Consider the following 16,316-nt stretch of genomic DNA (forward strand, 5'->3'; position numbering starts at 1 on the left):
ACAGAAATGTTGCAATTTATCTTATGAATAAAACAAATATAAAGACAGCAAAATAACAAATTTCAGAAACAGAGATTTTTCCTTTTATTTAACATGCATGGACTGAAAAATAATTCAGTCAAAAAATAATTATTTAAGCTTGGATTTTTCAGGAGAGAAGTGCTGAAGGTTTTGCTGGTCACCACACAGTTTAGCAGATCTGGCATTTATCTATATTTTAATTTAGCATTTTCCATTTAAAAAATAATTTTCACTTATGTAATAATTGTAGTCGTTTTTGCTGTGCTTGAAAAACAAGATTTTTTTAGAACTGCATTAAAAAGGGATGAGAATGCAGACTTATGAGAGAACAAGTGACATTGACAGGGAAAATGACAGTATTACATAACTTTGCTTATTTAAAGAAAAGATATTCTACTCCATACTCTAATTAAAATATTTTAACAGTCGAATTTTGCCTTTATGTATAAAAAAAGCTCCAAAAATTTCCCCTTTATATTTTACTTATTGCACAACCAATGGTAAATCAAATAGGGATTAAGTAAGCAAGAGGTTAAACAAGCAGACCTGAGTCGTGAAGTAAGAAATCAAGAAATAATGGATATTCAAGTATGATGCTTTTACTTGTTGCTTATACTACATATTTGAACAATTTATCACCACAAAAGAGTATCTAAGTTACAATCCTCACTCTTCCACAACTGGAAATGTGCATTGAGAATAACCTTTCCACAGTTTGCTTTGAGAGTTACTTATTGCACAAGGGAAATGAAACGTCCTCTCAGGGTTGGAGTGGCTGTTTAAATACTCTATGTAAAGCTGTAATGAATCTCTGTAGGAAAGCAAAATGTCAACAATAAAAAATGTGAGCTAAAGCCCCCCTAATTTCTGAATTAGTATGAGCAATAGAATAAATAAATCTAAAAGGGTTACACTTACCGGAACATCAACATATTTGGCAGCTGCTTTTACCTTTAGAAAATTAAGCATAAAAAACACAGTAAGTACTCATTACTACAAATTGCACACAATTTCAGAATTATGGACAGAAAGAATAACAGAACCTTTGAGAATCCAAACACTTACAGTGAATGAAACTAATGATGAGAAGAAAGTACCTTCATCATATCTTGACAATTTAGACAGCACACCTTCTAACACTGAAACAACCTGGAGGAAAAGCACAGAGGAAAATCTAAATGAACAGTGTGAAAATTAAATATTTGGAGTGAGAATGTGAATTTTTCTTCCTCATATTTGTCTCGATCAGCAGGGCAACATGAACTGTAAATGTGATCACTTTGTCCACCTCACAAAGTGCTGAAATCAAGGATAACCTTCTTTCTGCAGCTTCACTTATTGATCAAACAGATGGAAACTGCTGCACCACAGCAGAAATAGAAACCCAACCCAAAGTGTCTCCTGAGGCAAGCCTGCTTCCAATAAAACATTGCTGCCTCTAGAACTTGGTTGAATATAGCAGTGTGTGTACCCAGCATGTATTTTGGGTAGAAATCATGTTATTTTCTAGGACCACAGTTTCAAAGATGATGGAGCACAATTGCTAAAGGTGGTGATTGTGATACCATGTTTCTTTCATTTTTGCTATTAAACAGAAAACCAGCTCTGATTTCAGCTGAAAGTGTAATAGCACTGGTTTTCTGTCAGCAGCATGAGCTGTTGAGCTGCTATTCCGTGGCCAAGAAGGTGGCAAGAAAATGTATGCCCAAAGTCTCTGGTGTGATGTGGTTTCTCTCCCCTGGACTTTCACCTGCTATTGTCTGAGTAGTGTGACTCCTCAGTAAGAGGTATGAATAGGTGTTTTTGACAAAATTTTTGTTCTGACCAAAAAAAAAAAATCTTATTAATTGCATTAACGACAGCTTTAATGTTTAAACTCCCCAAAATTCGCCTTAAAGCAAACAAATTCCCTTTTCACATCCCTCTGTAATGTTACTTTGCTCAAGTAATTCACAGTATATAACATAAAATATCTGTCAGCCATTGTATTCATGCACATTTATTTTACACATATAAATTGCTTTCCAGTTTATAAAAAGATTGTTTTAAAAGTCATCCCTTGCTCCCAAAACAGTCATTCCTCAACCAAGAGTATCATTTTATGAGTGTGAGGACAGAACAAAATTCCATCTGGCATGCTGTTAATGGGCCCTGTAACAGTGTCACAACAGTGTCACCTCCAGAGGAACTGAGATCATCACTTTACAATAAGCCCTGCTCTTAACAGTTCAAGGAGCAGGAGCAAGTGCAAACCTACATTTGTCATTTATCAATCTAACCTGTCATATTTACAGTGATTAATTAAGACACTGGTACATAGGTGCCAATCAAAGAATAAATCCCCATCACAAGAGAGACTGGCAGTTGTTTCCTCACCCGCTTTATTAGACCAAATATCAGCTTTCTGCTTTGCAGTTGCATGCCTGTGAGAAGCTGCTGTTCATACTTTAACTAATTTTATCTGATTGACAAGGATTCCTTCTGCTGAAAAGTGCTCAACTTTATTGTGCAAAGATTGGCTAAGGAAAAGGCTGATTTCATAAACAATGTGGTATCCACAGTGCCAGCATACGAATCCAATACAAGTGGGACAAAAAATAACAGACAGCAAAACATGTCAGCATCCAGGATGTCTGTTTAAACAAAAGGCTCAGTTATGTAGCTGCAAACTTGTTTTCTGAGATGTCAGTGTATGGACTTGTGAAACTGTAAAAGCATTTCTGCACATGCCTCACATGCTATGAATTGGTTACCCTGAGACACACTGTGCTTTGCCTCACTGTTTTGTGCTATTCCTGTGAATTCCTGAGTGCTTTAGACTGATGTGTCTTGTGTAAAAACTGCCCAGTACAGCTCTTAACAAGTAAAACCTCACTGAAGGAAAAGAATTATTTTCAGTTTCATAAGTGACTTGCAGCTAAAAACAATGATTGAAACCCTTATTCCACTGAGACACAAAGGAGTCAATAAAGAGGTAAAGGCTGGAAAATAATGAAAATATATTAGATGCAAAAGATGAATACATATGGGTTATCATGCACGCTGATGTGCATTATTTTGGCCAAAACCAAGATCTAAACCTCATTCTTCCTTTGTACCCTCAGAAGCTTTCTGCCTTGAAACAGAAGCAATCAGGATGTCACTGGTATTTCACATCTCAAGTGAGGAGACACTGGTTAAGCTTCCAGTGATGAGCCAATGACACAGAATATTTGCTTTCTGTATTGAGATTTCAGCCTCTAGTATTACTGTGGTAACTAATAATCCAAATCCCTCTGTATTGACAGCAGTTTTCCCTAGAATTTCTTGCACATACATCCAGAGGGAATATGACTATATTCCTCCTTTTTTATAATCTCAGATATTAAGGAAAAAAATCAAAAACTTTAACCTTTAATAGCACGATTTTTTCTGATCAAATTCCCCTTTCTTCCTATCCCTTTTCAATAACACTAAAACCATAAACTGGAAGATTACTTGGGAGCTATGATAGGTAACATGTAAAACTTGAAACCATTGAATTGAACTGCTTATAATTATGTTTACACCAAAACTTCACTTTAGACCAAATATGGTTTAAATGCTTCTACACAGTTATCAATAAGTGGACACATTTATTTTAAACTTCTATAATGATTCTACAAAGCCTTTCTCTTCAAGCAGGTGTCAGTCCAAAAGCAGATTCCCACCCTCCATCCCCCTCAGCAAGCTGTGACAAGCAAAAATAAAAGCATGATGAAAGTTCTGACCAGAGTCTCATTTTTTGTCACTAACTCACAAATTGTGACTATATGGCTTATTTATCCTGCTTTGAAAACCAAATATTTCTGGGTAGTTTGCAATGTATAGATAACAAAATTTCTTATAAAATCTTTCTTTTGTGTCATTATTTGCTGTTTTCTTCAAACTATTCAGGATGGAAAGTTTTTTTTGTATGAATCACCTAAAACTTTTACTGGAATAGAGGTGCTTCAGAAAGACAAGACATTGTTTAAGTTTTATTCACTTCATCTCCAGTCCTTATATCACGTCAAAACACATTTTATTTTTAAATATAAAATCCTAAAAAATCAATTTCAAGAAACAACAACTTATAAAATATTTTTAATTAAATGCTTTGTGGACCAAAATGTAATTAAAAAGTTAAATTGAAACTCTGGATATTGTTCACCTCCAAACACAAAATTTAAATACTAAATGATAGGATGAAAGTTCTCATGTAAGAAATTAAACAAAAAATAACACATGGCATTATGTAAGACAATATTGACAAAATTTAGTCCTACCAGTTCTACTAGCTTCTAGCAATTCCTATCTACAGCAGAAACACAGAAGACAAACTTAATTTCAACAGCAGGCTGCACAGAAATTGTTTACTCAATTGTTATAAAATTTAATTTTGTAAATTCAGTATTAGTTGTACAAATAGTATTTACAAATCATGTTGTCTCCTAAAATTTTCCTGCATATAGAAAACTGTGTGATATTTGAATACAGCTCCAAAGTTCATCCATTTTCTGCTGCATTATAAATGAAAATGTAAATAGTTTTACCTTTGAAACAAGAAGTGAAATAATTTCTTTAACAGTTTCTTCAACCAAGTCATCTATTTTTGAATGGTATTGTTGCTGTAATTCAAAAGATAAAAAAGCATTAGCATGTATATGAACACACACTTTTGTCATAAGTCATAAATGGTGCAAAGCTGATAACCCTACCAGATCAGATTTACTTAAAATTATCATTTTGAACATCAGAAGAACAAACCCTTGAAAATGATCCACCCAAGCAACAGTTTCTTACATTCTGTGTTGAAAATTTTCCCATGTACACTGTTGAGTTAAGCAGCTAATGGGGTTATTATTTAGATGAATTGAGTTCTTATACTTATTCAGGCAAAGGAATGTGAAGGATAGTTTTTGTCTTCTCCTATATAATTAAGGTGGCCATGTATTTTTTTCTAAAGAGTTGGTTTAGCTGGAGAAGCGAAAAGACTAGAATAAGATTTAATTAATACAGCATTTCATGTCTGACAACTCTCATTCATAAGTTATTTTAAATGTCCTCTAGAAATAAAATGAGCTCCAATTGTTCATCCTGAAAGAGCCTTTCTGTTACCACAGTGAGCTTCAGTTTATACAAATCTTACAATATGCTCAAGCAAGGGCAAAATTAAAATTTCATCAACAAAGCAGAATAGATGGTAACAAATTAATAGGCCATAGAAGGCATAATAAAACAGACTTCATTCTCCATAGACTTTTTCTTTTGATTTTTAATAAAGAAGGTGCCTTTAAGTAAATGCTTTTAAAATAAATCCTAAAGACTTTTTAGATAATCCTACCGAGCTCCCTTCTGAAATTAACGAGAACTAGGGATCCCATTCTGTCAAGGAGGCACATCAATTTAAACAGTAATTCTTCCTTTAGAAACATTTATCTGACAGCAAAGATTGTCCCCAATAGCCACTTCACAGAAAATGTGACTTGTAAAGACTAACCCTATCTTCCTAGTTCAAGGCTACTTGGAGCAGCTAACAGCATAATGCTCGGAGTAAAAGTACTGAGGTCAGTGTAAACATCAGCCTAACTTAGCAGCTGCCAGCTGAATAGTTTTCAGAGTTCTGTGTTTTTAAAGGCATTTGTCATTTGTTTCAGAGCTGCCATACAGATCAAAACATTAATTCTAATCTGCTGAATATTTTTAGGAATGATTTTCCAAAAAGCACAGATATTGAACTTGGATTAAATTAAGAGAGAATAAAACTATGAGATGTGTTTGCCCACATAGATGTGGTCTGCTACAGGTACTAACACCAAACATCACTTTTTGCTTCTAATTTCTTTTCATGTTTAAGAACACTTGAAAAATGTAAATACACAACTCAGACAAACAGCTGAGGTCACACTGGAACAGTAAAAGAGCATATTAGAAATATATCAAAGAGCTTTCTACATTTTCATATTTATTACATTCCAAGCATATTAATGTCTTGATCAATAAAATATTGTCTTGATCTGCTAAGGGGACTAATCACCCCAAACAGTGTGTAATATCTGTTGCTTACAAGCCTTCAGAAGGCATTGCTTTCTTACTCTCTTGAAACAAAAAACAATTATTCTCCCACTGATGAATGTCAAAACTGTATATATTCCTGTGATCCATAAAAAATCAGTTGTTCCTCCCAGAAAGTGTCTGCAAGTTTATCTCCACAGTGCATTAATTAATGGATTTATGTATGTAAGATCAGTTCCTATTTTTTGTGAGATTTTTTTTCTTGTATTTTTTTCTTTCTTTCCTTTTTTCTTATTCTTTTTTCTCACCATAAAGCAAATATAATTTTGTAGAAATGGCATATAAAGAGTGACTTCACTTCTGGACAAGGCAAAAAAAAAAACAAACTGAATCAAGCTTTTAAAAAACCACAAGGTTGCAAAACCATGACATTTCTTTAGAAATAATTTTAAAATCACATTAGTCTGATTTTATTTTCATGGTTTATTTTGAAATTCATGAGATCATAAATACTCTAACCCACTCCTCTTCAGTGCTAATTTCCACTAAAAGGTCACCCTCAGCAAAACAAAACCTGAGGTCCTTGTGGAAGATGATTTGACTCTGGGCTTTATGAAGGTGGCTGAACTTTGGCTGACAGTGCAGGAGGATGACCCAGAGCAGGCAGGAGGAATGGCACACCCTGGAGAAGGGGTCACTCTGTCTGTCTGCAGGGCAGCACAGAGCTACTGGCACTGCCTGTCCCCAAAGTGCAGGACAGTGCAGGAGGATGACTCAGGGCAGGCAGGGGGAATGGCACACCTTGGAGAAGGGGTCACTCTGTCTGTCTGCAGGGCAGCACAGAGCTACTGGCACTGCCTGTCCCCAAAGCAGCGCGTGCTCGTGGGTGTTTGCAGGTTACTGCTCACACACATGAAAGGTGAAATGGCAGCATCAGCTCAGGGCAAGAGCTGACAGCTGGGGTTTATTTCTGGTGAGCCTCATCACTAAAAGATGGAAGAATCCAAAACTTTGTAACCTGGTAAGACAGGACTCTGAGTCTGAAAAGCAAAAACTGAAGAGTTCATCTGGAATGCCCTGAAGGATGAACAAGGAAAGAACTGAGAAGCTGATGTTCTGATGTTCTGTTGCACAGTCAGACTGTGAAGGAATTCTGAGGGCCTGGCTAACACAAAGCAACATTACCATTTAAAATAAAAAGTAGCTGTTAATATTCTATGAAAAAAATGCAAATTAAAAAACAATGAAAAGACACTTACCCATTGACTAGCAAACTGGTTCGTGTCACGGAAAACCAAAAGGAAAAATAAAGACGACAGGGTGGAACAGGAAAATGATGAATGTCTCATTGAATTAGGAAAAAAAAAGACAATTACATCGAATATGCTCACTTGAAAAGATCAGTCAATGAAATGAAGAACATAATATAGAAACGCAAAAATCAACTGAAAAAAAATATGTCCAAATAGTGTAATTGTGAAGATGCCTAAAGCAGACCTACATTTTTTGTTGCCAAATTCCGAAAAATGTTTTTACTGTCTCTTCAAAACCAAATCAAAAAAATTACAAAGCAAATTACATGCTAATTAATGCATTAGCACAAATGCAAGAAGGACCAGTTTCAATTTTTGCTGGTGGTCTCACCAACCTACATAACATACTCTTTTCATCTTACAGATTAATCCTGCTGACAGTGACAACACAGGAGTGACGGAAGTCAGGGAAGTTTACATTTCCTTCAAAAGCACATCAGTGCTCCACTGTGGAGTACCTACAGTCCTGGCAGCAGACTACTGCCAAAATGGTCCCTGTCCTTGAAGACCAAATTAAAAAACCCCATTAAACTGCCTGATTATTTGTTTCCTCTATTTTCAGCATATTCCTAGGCATGAATGCTGGGTCTATAATCCATTTAAAACCAAACCTCACTAAATTAAAACCTGTCTGCAAAGCACAATATTTTGGCTCTATTTTACAATTACAAAGGAGTCCTGAAGTGGGCTCTTTTTCTGTTGCAGCCCGAGAGAAATTCCTGGAGGGGCTGTGAGTCAAGAAATCCTCTGAATGTTCAACACACTCACAGGTCAAAGCAAGCAAATTACAGAGGCACTCTGTGTGCTCTCTGGTGGGAGATGAGGGGCTGTGTCTTTGCATGATGCTGCTAGGGATCAGCTGATGCACACTTCTATACCAACAGAACTATGTGATGCATCCCAGTTAGTCTGAAATTAATCTAAGGACAGTCTGCAGCATGAAATGTTTCAGATCAACCAAACACGGGATTTAAACACACAAAATTCCACTTACCTCTTGCCCCCCCTCCAGTATGCAGAGTTTAGCTGTCTGTTTCTTGGCGTCAACCAAGACGTTAAACATTGTGCACAGGTAAGAAGGTATACGCAGGTCTGTTGACTTGTTTGTCTTTTGCAGCTTCAGCTCAAATGCAATTCTTGTTCTGTTTATTAAAACGCAATTTGTAATATGAGTATCACTGATAATTCTGAACAACCACAGTAAACATAAACATGTTATTAAACATGTTGGCTTAAAAATATACATATGCATGAGAACACTTTAGAATTAAAATTCTGTACATTCAGAATGTCAGCCTTTCAATAAGCAATTGCACTGATGGTAATCTCAAGGTTCTGTATTTCTTTAGTGAATTCAGTTGAACAATAAAAGTATTATCTTCTTGCTTTCCAGATAACAATATGTTTCCTTGTGTTTAATATAAAGCAATGAAAATACCCCTTACTGTCCAGCTTTTCTATGCTAAAATGCAGTTTATTGTATAAAATGCTTGCTTCTAAGAAATATAATGAGAAATTCCTCTTCTAGCTTTCACGGAAAGAGAATTTTAATAAAGAAAATGAGTTCAATATTAAGAAAATACTAACATTTATAATGAAAATTACAACATTTTAGGAGATGCATATTATAAAATCCCTATTTTCTTCTCAAAACAGTGTAAATAAGGAGCAATGTCACTAAAATGAACTGTAAATCAACATACCTGAAGATAAAATGTTTTATTTTCACCCTTATTTTTATATGTGGATACCAGAAATTCACACAGTATTTTTAGAAGATGGGAACAGAAGAATCCTATTCCCATTTAAAATTTTTTTAAGATCATATTAATATCACAAGAAGAGTTATAATAGAAGAATTCCATCATTTTATTCTGCGTTGCTACTCTAATCTTTATTACCTAGCATACAGTTTTGACCACACAAAAAACATAATTAGTGTATTAAGACTGGTATGTTATGTATTAAGTCTAAAACATTAATATAGTCTATAGTCCTGTTGATAAGACAGTAAAAGCTTTTTTTCTTTGTCCAGCTCAAAATCAAAATAATCCATGTATTAGTAGCACTGAATCTCTTTGCTACTCTATGTTTTTTTAGACTATGATTATACTAACACTCTTCTAGTTCTTTAAGATTTCACCATTTTTCTAAGGTTTCTTAAATAACTGTAATTGACTGAGCTTCTATGCCAAATTCTTTAGAACAGATGGATTGCTTTAATTTTAGTGTTTCCTACCTTTCTTTATTAGAGCTTTAACTTTAATTCTATTCCCTGTATCGTTGCCCTTTCATAATAACATAGAAAAGTTCTTTTAAGTGTTTCTGGTTGTTTAATCATGATTTCATCACTCCAGCTCTAGGAACAGGCTCATATCCTTAGCCTGACGCTCTACTTTTTCCTACCGTGTTTAGAGAAAATAATGCAATACTATGTCATCTGTAAAGATTCTCCGCTTGTTTAGCCTTTCATATCAATATTGTACATTTTATGATTAACAAAAATTATCTATGAAATTTATTTCCCCCATTCTATTACTTTTTTTAAATCTGCATTTTTATATGTCCAGATTAAGCTTTCTGAAGCACCTAGGTCTATTCATAACAGATAGAGAAATTCTCCTTGGTATTTCCTGGATGTTGCCAAATTGTTGATTGCCAGATACTCAAAATAAACAGAAGTCATGATCCCTTTAGAACTGCCCTGATTCCAGTGACAGGATTCTGGTATAGGTGTACCTCTGCAAGCCAGCATGAGCCCTCCTGTGCTAATTTTCAAATCTCTCCCAGTTTTTAATTGATCATTTCAACTGTACCTTTTAACGCAGGCTTCTATCATGTCAGTGGCCATGAGTTTAAGTCTCTGCTCTAAATGGTGGGCAAATTCTGGTTCTGGCCAGTGAAGATCAAAAACAAACATCTGCAGAGCATCCAGTTTCCAGAAAAGATCTTCTGATGTAGCTGATCCATTGCTATAAGAAACAAAACAAGCCCCCAAGAAACAGAAGATAAGTATATGGATGTCTATCCCAGTTGCCACATAATTAAGGTAATAAGATTTCCTTATCACACCACCTTCTTCCTTCATTTCCCTGTATCTTTTATCACAGTAGCTTTTATTTAAAAAAATGTGAAAATGGTAGTGGGAAGCTTAAAATATATACCCTTAGGGTGAAAAAAGTGAATGATTTCTCACTTGTTAGCTGAGAAATATGGCCAGATGGGAGGTAGATGGGATGTTGGGGAGCATGGAAAATGAAATAGCTCAAGTTTGAGATCAAGATAGGAAAAATATAGAGTACAGGAATAGTATGGATATTTTCAATACAGTGAAGATTTTGTGCATATATTTTCTTGCCTTCATAACTCTGGTAGATAAGTCTACCAAAGGAATGAGGATGCTAGTAGTAATATTGTAAAAGAGATAACCAGAAAAATAGCCCCTTGATAAATGCTCATGAATTCTAACGGAGGGAATAGCATCAGATCTGGGTGGGGAAAAAAAAAGAGAAGTGAAACTATTCAAGAAAATTTGTGTACAAAAAAACCCAGCAGATTAATAAGGCTCTATGCCATCTCAGATCGCCCATAATGTTTTAAAGTTCTCCCACCCTGATTTGATTGCTAAATCAATCGCTTGTGATAAAATGCAACAACTTAAACTAAGCAGTAAGTTGATTTACACTTCCACTGTCAATAGAGATTAATTACATTTTCATAATGTGTTGTATTTCAATGCCTGCATTACCATTTAAGATTAGAGTATACTATGCAACATGGAATTCCAGGATGTGAGCGACACAAGCAACCAAAACTCAGCCTGACAGACCCAATTCAGATCCAAACAGTTTAAATGATTCAGATCCAAACAGTTTAATGACAGTCTCTGCTATAATTTTGTTTCTTCTGCCTTATGACTGAAGAAGAGAATTATCAAAGTGTTAAGTGACCCCAGCTCTCATGGAAGGAATCAGCGAGCACTGACTGTGCTCAGGACAGAGCAGGGTCAGATTCAGAATGAAACAACCAAGAAGGAGCTCTAATATCTGCCCACCTAAGGCACCCCTCAGCCAGGGGCATCCCACGGGTCCCACGGGGGCAGTGGGCAGGGAGGTGAATCTCAGCCCAGTCCATATTCAGGGGCAGTAGGCAGGGAGGTGAATCTCAGCCCAGCCCATGCTCAGGGGCAGTGGGCAGGGAGGTGAATCTCAGTTCAGGGGCAGTGGGCAGGGAGGTGAATCTCAGCCCAGCTCATGTTCAGGGGCAGTGGGCAGGGAGGTGAATCTCAGTTCAGGGGCAGTGGGCAGGGAGGTGAATCTCAGCCCAGTCCCTGCTCAGGGGCAGTGGGCAGAGGTGAATCTCAGTTCAGGGGCAGTGGGCAGGGAGGTGAATCTCAGCCCAGTCCCTGCTCAGGGGCAGTGGGCAGAGGTGAATCTCAGTTCAGGGGCAGTGGGCAGGGAGGTGAATCTCAGCCCAGCCCATGCTCAGGGGTGAATCTCAGCCCAGCCCACCTTCAGGGCCCTGAAGTGCAGCAGGGTTGCAGCAGGTGCTGCATCAGTCTCACACCTGCATCCATCGCCTGGCAGACACACCCACGTGCCCCTTGCTCCCCTGCCACCACAGCCAGCCCTGTCACCTGAGGCAATGGTGCCGCAGTGCCCAGCGCAGCCCCGGGCCAGGCGAGGGGACAGCCAGGCAGTGACAAGCTGGCAGCAGGGCATCCTGCCTAAGGGAAACGCTGCCTCTGAGCAACCAGCTCTGCCTCTGGCTCTCATGGTGCAGGTTTTGATCCCATCATGGTGCACAGTAGGATATTCCACAGCCCCAACACACTTTTTATTTAGGCTTTTTCGATATTACGCATATTTTCCCCACTTGTGTTACACAGCTACTGTTAATTTTGAATTGTATTGTGGTCCTGAAAGAAAACAGCAAAAACAGGAAAAAGGCCCATGGGACTGCTAAGGTTACAACTTGCACAGGGGTTCTACCTGCTGAGGGACCCCAGCTAAGTTTCATACAGCACTAAGTTTAATTAAGGAACAGAAAGAAAAAAACAACCAAAGCTTCTGGAAAATTTATAATCCCGTTAGACTGTTTTTAAGTTATATGACAAGCAAATATTGAAGATCCATTGCATCTGCTGTGTACACTGGCAGTGAGTGAACTGTAGATGCTTTGTTTAGACCTTATCTGATTCAAAAGTGACTAAATCAAGTTTTGAGATGATTGGGGTAAAAGAATAAGACAAATCATATGGGGACAGAAATGGGATAATCTCAGTATTTTTATAACTGTTGATAAAAACACATATTTTCTAGAAAACAAACCAAACTTTCTCAAGAAACAAAACTAATAATTTTCATCATCAGATCATAAAATTAACCATTTTTACTCTCCCATAGTTGTTTCTTTTTCACCTGATGGAATTCCAAAGGAAACTCTTTAGGACTCAGGAGGACTGATGAATTCATAACACCATAAATGTATTCTTATGTACATTTACTACTTTGTTTACCACTACATTGTAGTAGCCACTTAATTTTGTTTAATTAGACTACCAAATGAAACTTCACAATTATAATAAAAGTAACAACAGGCACAGGTTCATGGAAGAATTAATTCTGTGAGAAACACTAATTCATTTGTTTTCTTTCCAAATAATTTTGAGTTTTCATCTCTCAACTTTTATTCAGCATTGTCTGATGACCTTTGAATTTGACTAACATATTGTACTAAGACGAAGAAAGAAAATAAAGTGCTACAACAGAAATTGTTTGCTCATGGTTCACACATCCTAACACAAATGTCTAATTTGTTTGCTGAATGCTTCAAAAGAAGAGCTAAACTCAGACTTTACATCTTCCTGGCACAGGAGTAATTCCTGCATTCAACTCAAGACTGAATCTGTACCCATTATCTGAGAACCTTGGTTTTTTTTCTTGAGACAGGACACATTCTTGACTATTGAAAAGTTTTTATTTGAATGTGCATGGTAAAGCTACTTCAGTCTAAAGAAAGGAATAACATTGCTCTACCAGGAAACTGAACTGACATTCTTTCTTTAAAAATTATAATAGTTATCCATAGTTTTAAAATTAAGCACAAATTCTACTGCTTTGCTGTCCAAAACTTAACCTTTCAGCCACTGTCTAGTTGCTCATTCCTATTAATCAGCTCATGGCAGTAAGAGAAGATTACCAGGGATTAAAAGAGGCAAATATTCTGCACATTGTATTCAGATTTATTTTAATGGGAATTTAACTTTGCAATTGGTCACACTTTGACTCGGAAAGCAAACCAGGTATCTCCAGGGGTACTTTTAAAATTATTTTATGTCTTTATGCCTTGCATCATACTGAAAAGAGCACAAAAATAAGATCCCAGACATAATGTTTCTCCAAGAACCTGCAGCATATCAAATCTAGGAATTGCATGCAGCCTTAATTCACTTATCCACTGACAGCTGAAAGAGGCAGCTTCCCACTGGGCTTGCCAGGTACCTAAGCAGTAGCAATTAGTCAAAGAGTACACTAATAAAGTACACTGGCTGCAAGATACTCCCACACATGACTTCAGAGTAGATGCAGAATGAATAATTTCTGGCTACATATGAAACTCCATAGGGTGGCTTGGGATATGAAAATGTAAGTATTAAATATCTAAGAATATTATCAATAAACCCAAAGATTCAAAAGCAGCTGGTTTCATTTATGCTATAATCTACCAAGGACAGGGATGGTCATTTTACAAATTACTGTGATTTTTTTTTAAGGTTACTACTGAGATACTACCCACTAGCATTTTGTGAGGACCATTTAGAAAACATGGCACAAGCACTGCATCTATTGTGAGCCCCCAGCTTGTGAACTCCAGCTTTTCATTCTTTATGCTGCCTCAAAATACATGCTCAGGGCTCAGAAAATCAATTGAGAATTCCTTTAACAGAACAGGATTTTCAATAATTTCAATGCCAGTTGCACTCAGCCCCATCTCTCTACTTTTCACCAGCAGATGAGGCAGAAGGATGGAGCAGAACCTTTGCAAGCATCAGTTAGTGTAAAGTCCCTCAAAGACACTGGGGACAGAGCTACTCCATGACTTCTCTTAGCTCAAGGCTGAGGCAACCTAAGGATCAAGCAACCAAAACAAGTTTCTCAAGTCTTCTTTCTACTGCATATTAATATTTTCAGAAGAAATTTGCCCCACAATATAAATTGTCTTCCAGAATGCTCAATAGGACCTAGCTATTCAAAATTCCTTATTCTATAGAGAGCAGATCAGCCACATTTCCCCATGCCATCAGTCCTAGGGCTATACTTTTAAATACTCATCCTTGGAAATGCAGGCCATGGCCTCCTAGCACTTTGCTGGAGGAAAGCTCTACGACAGGAATTTATGTGGCACTGCAGACACAACCCCTCAGAACAGAGATGAAAGATGGTCTCCTGACTCCCTCAGCACTCACAAACACACAGAGAGCTCCAGCACAGGAGCTCAGACACGTTCAGACCTACTCCCTCTACATCACTATTGGGGCACCGTGACTGCCCCAGCCTTTGTCTCTTTCATCATCCATTACAGCTGAGCCTTAGCAGGAAGAATAGAAATGACACATCTCCTTTGATGTTTCTTCTGGGTAGAAGAAAAGACAGGACAATTCTCCTATAAGCAAATATCTTATTCCAGGTTTCCCCAGCCCTGAATTTTCCTGAGGATGATGTTTTAGACTGGCACCAGATAGCAACAACCTCGGGTGTGTATCTACAATATTTCTGGTTAGTGACACTATGTTATGTCTGCACTGAAAAGAATAATCATAAATTAAGCCATAAACAATTAAAATCACCCACATATCTAACTTAAAGCCCAGGTCCAGTAGATACACACAAAAAAAATAAAGTATGAAGAGCCATTTAAAATAGTGTATTTGAATGAATGAATAAGAAAGGAAAAACTCCTCATTGTGGCTGATTGAAAGCTTTTACAGAATACTCAAACATTTCTGCTCTTTAAGATTACCTTCAGTCAAATGGAAGAGTAATTCACAGTGCTCTGCATGTCTAGCCAGTGTGCCCTCTGAGTTATCTTCTCCAGAGACCAATCAAGAAGAACAGACTGCTACTCATAACAATTTCCCCTTTTCATATCTCACTTTCCAATGCCCAAAAAGAAGTGGAAAAAAGGTAATGATCTTTCTAGATGCGGTTATAAGTAGCATATATTTATTGCTTCAAACAAATTATCAAGGACAAAAAAGGAAAAAATTAATTAAAAATATAAACAATCTTTGCTAGTAATGTTCAAGAGAATTGTAGCAACTTTAAAGTGAAAATGGGGAAAGTCTATTTTCATCAGTAAAGCATACAAATGGATGTCCACTGTAAATATATTTTCACTTCTTTCTCTTCAGCAAAATTCTTAGGTAGGCACATAATAGCTCTATTGAATATGAATATACTTAAATGTGAGCTTGAGAGCATGGACACAAACATTAGTAAAGTTTGGAGAATAATAAATCTCTTTGTGTTACAGATAAAAGAGACACAGGACTGCAGCAAACCTTTAACACAGTTGGCCCACAGACTACTCATTCTCATTCTGACTCCCGATTCTACATTGTGCAATTCAAATTGATAATGATTAACTAGCCAAAATCATCACTTTTTGGTTAAAGAGGAAAGTCCCACAGATCTTTGTGATATACATTGTCACCTTCTTGCCAAATTATCAGTTTTGTGGCCAGAAGGAGGGAGCAGAGTGAACTGGGAAAGAAAGACTTGGGGAGGCTGTGAGGAGGAGTCCACTTGCATTCTGAATTAGATGACTCTGCTGACTGTATGTGTAATTCAGTGTACCCTTCTAATCCATCTAAACTGGGGTGTTCATCACATTGAAAGGGAAAACTGCCAGGAAGCTCTGGGTTGTGCTTAGCAGATATTGGAGCAAAAGTATTGGGTTACTCCT

At 37.0% G+C, this 16,316-nt stretch overlaps 1 protein-coding gene across 4 annotated transcripts in view; it reads right to left on the reverse strand.

The window, feature by feature from the left end:
• The window catches only part of CADPS2 (calcium dependent secretion activator 2), a 284,442-nt gene that overhangs the window by 29,917 nt on the left and 238,209 nt on the right, over positions 1 to 16,316 (reverse strand). For 2 of the 4 annotated variants that reach the window (XM_058806124.1, XM_058806122.1), the window contains 6 exons: positions 10,166 to 10,321; positions 8,344 to 8,491; positions 7,296 to 7,310; positions 4,575 to 4,649; positions 1,087 to 1,170; positions 940 to 972 (listed from right to left, as the gene is read on the reverse strand). In XM_058806124.1, the coding sequence (XP_058662107.1) occupies positions 940 to 972; positions 1,087 to 1,170; positions 4,575 to 4,649; positions 7,296 to 7,310; positions 8,344 to 8,491; positions 10,166 to 10,321 (511 nt within the window). The remainder of the gene's footprint in view (positions 1 to 939; positions 973 to 1,086; positions 1,171 to 4,574; positions 4,650 to 7,295; positions 7,311 to 8,343; positions 8,492 to 10,165; positions 10,322 to 16,316) is intronic. The other 2 variants (XM_058806125.1, XM_058806123.1) reach the window with 1 other exon arrangement.

The sequence above is a fragment of the Ammospiza caudacuta genome, chromosome 5 (genome assembly GCF_027887145.1).
Source record: "Ammospiza caudacuta isolate bAmmCau1 chromosome 5, bAmmCau1.pri, whole genome shotgun sequence".
Lineage (NCBI taxonomy): Eukaryota > Metazoa > Chordata > Aves > Passeriformes > Passerellidae > Ammospiza > Ammospiza caudacuta.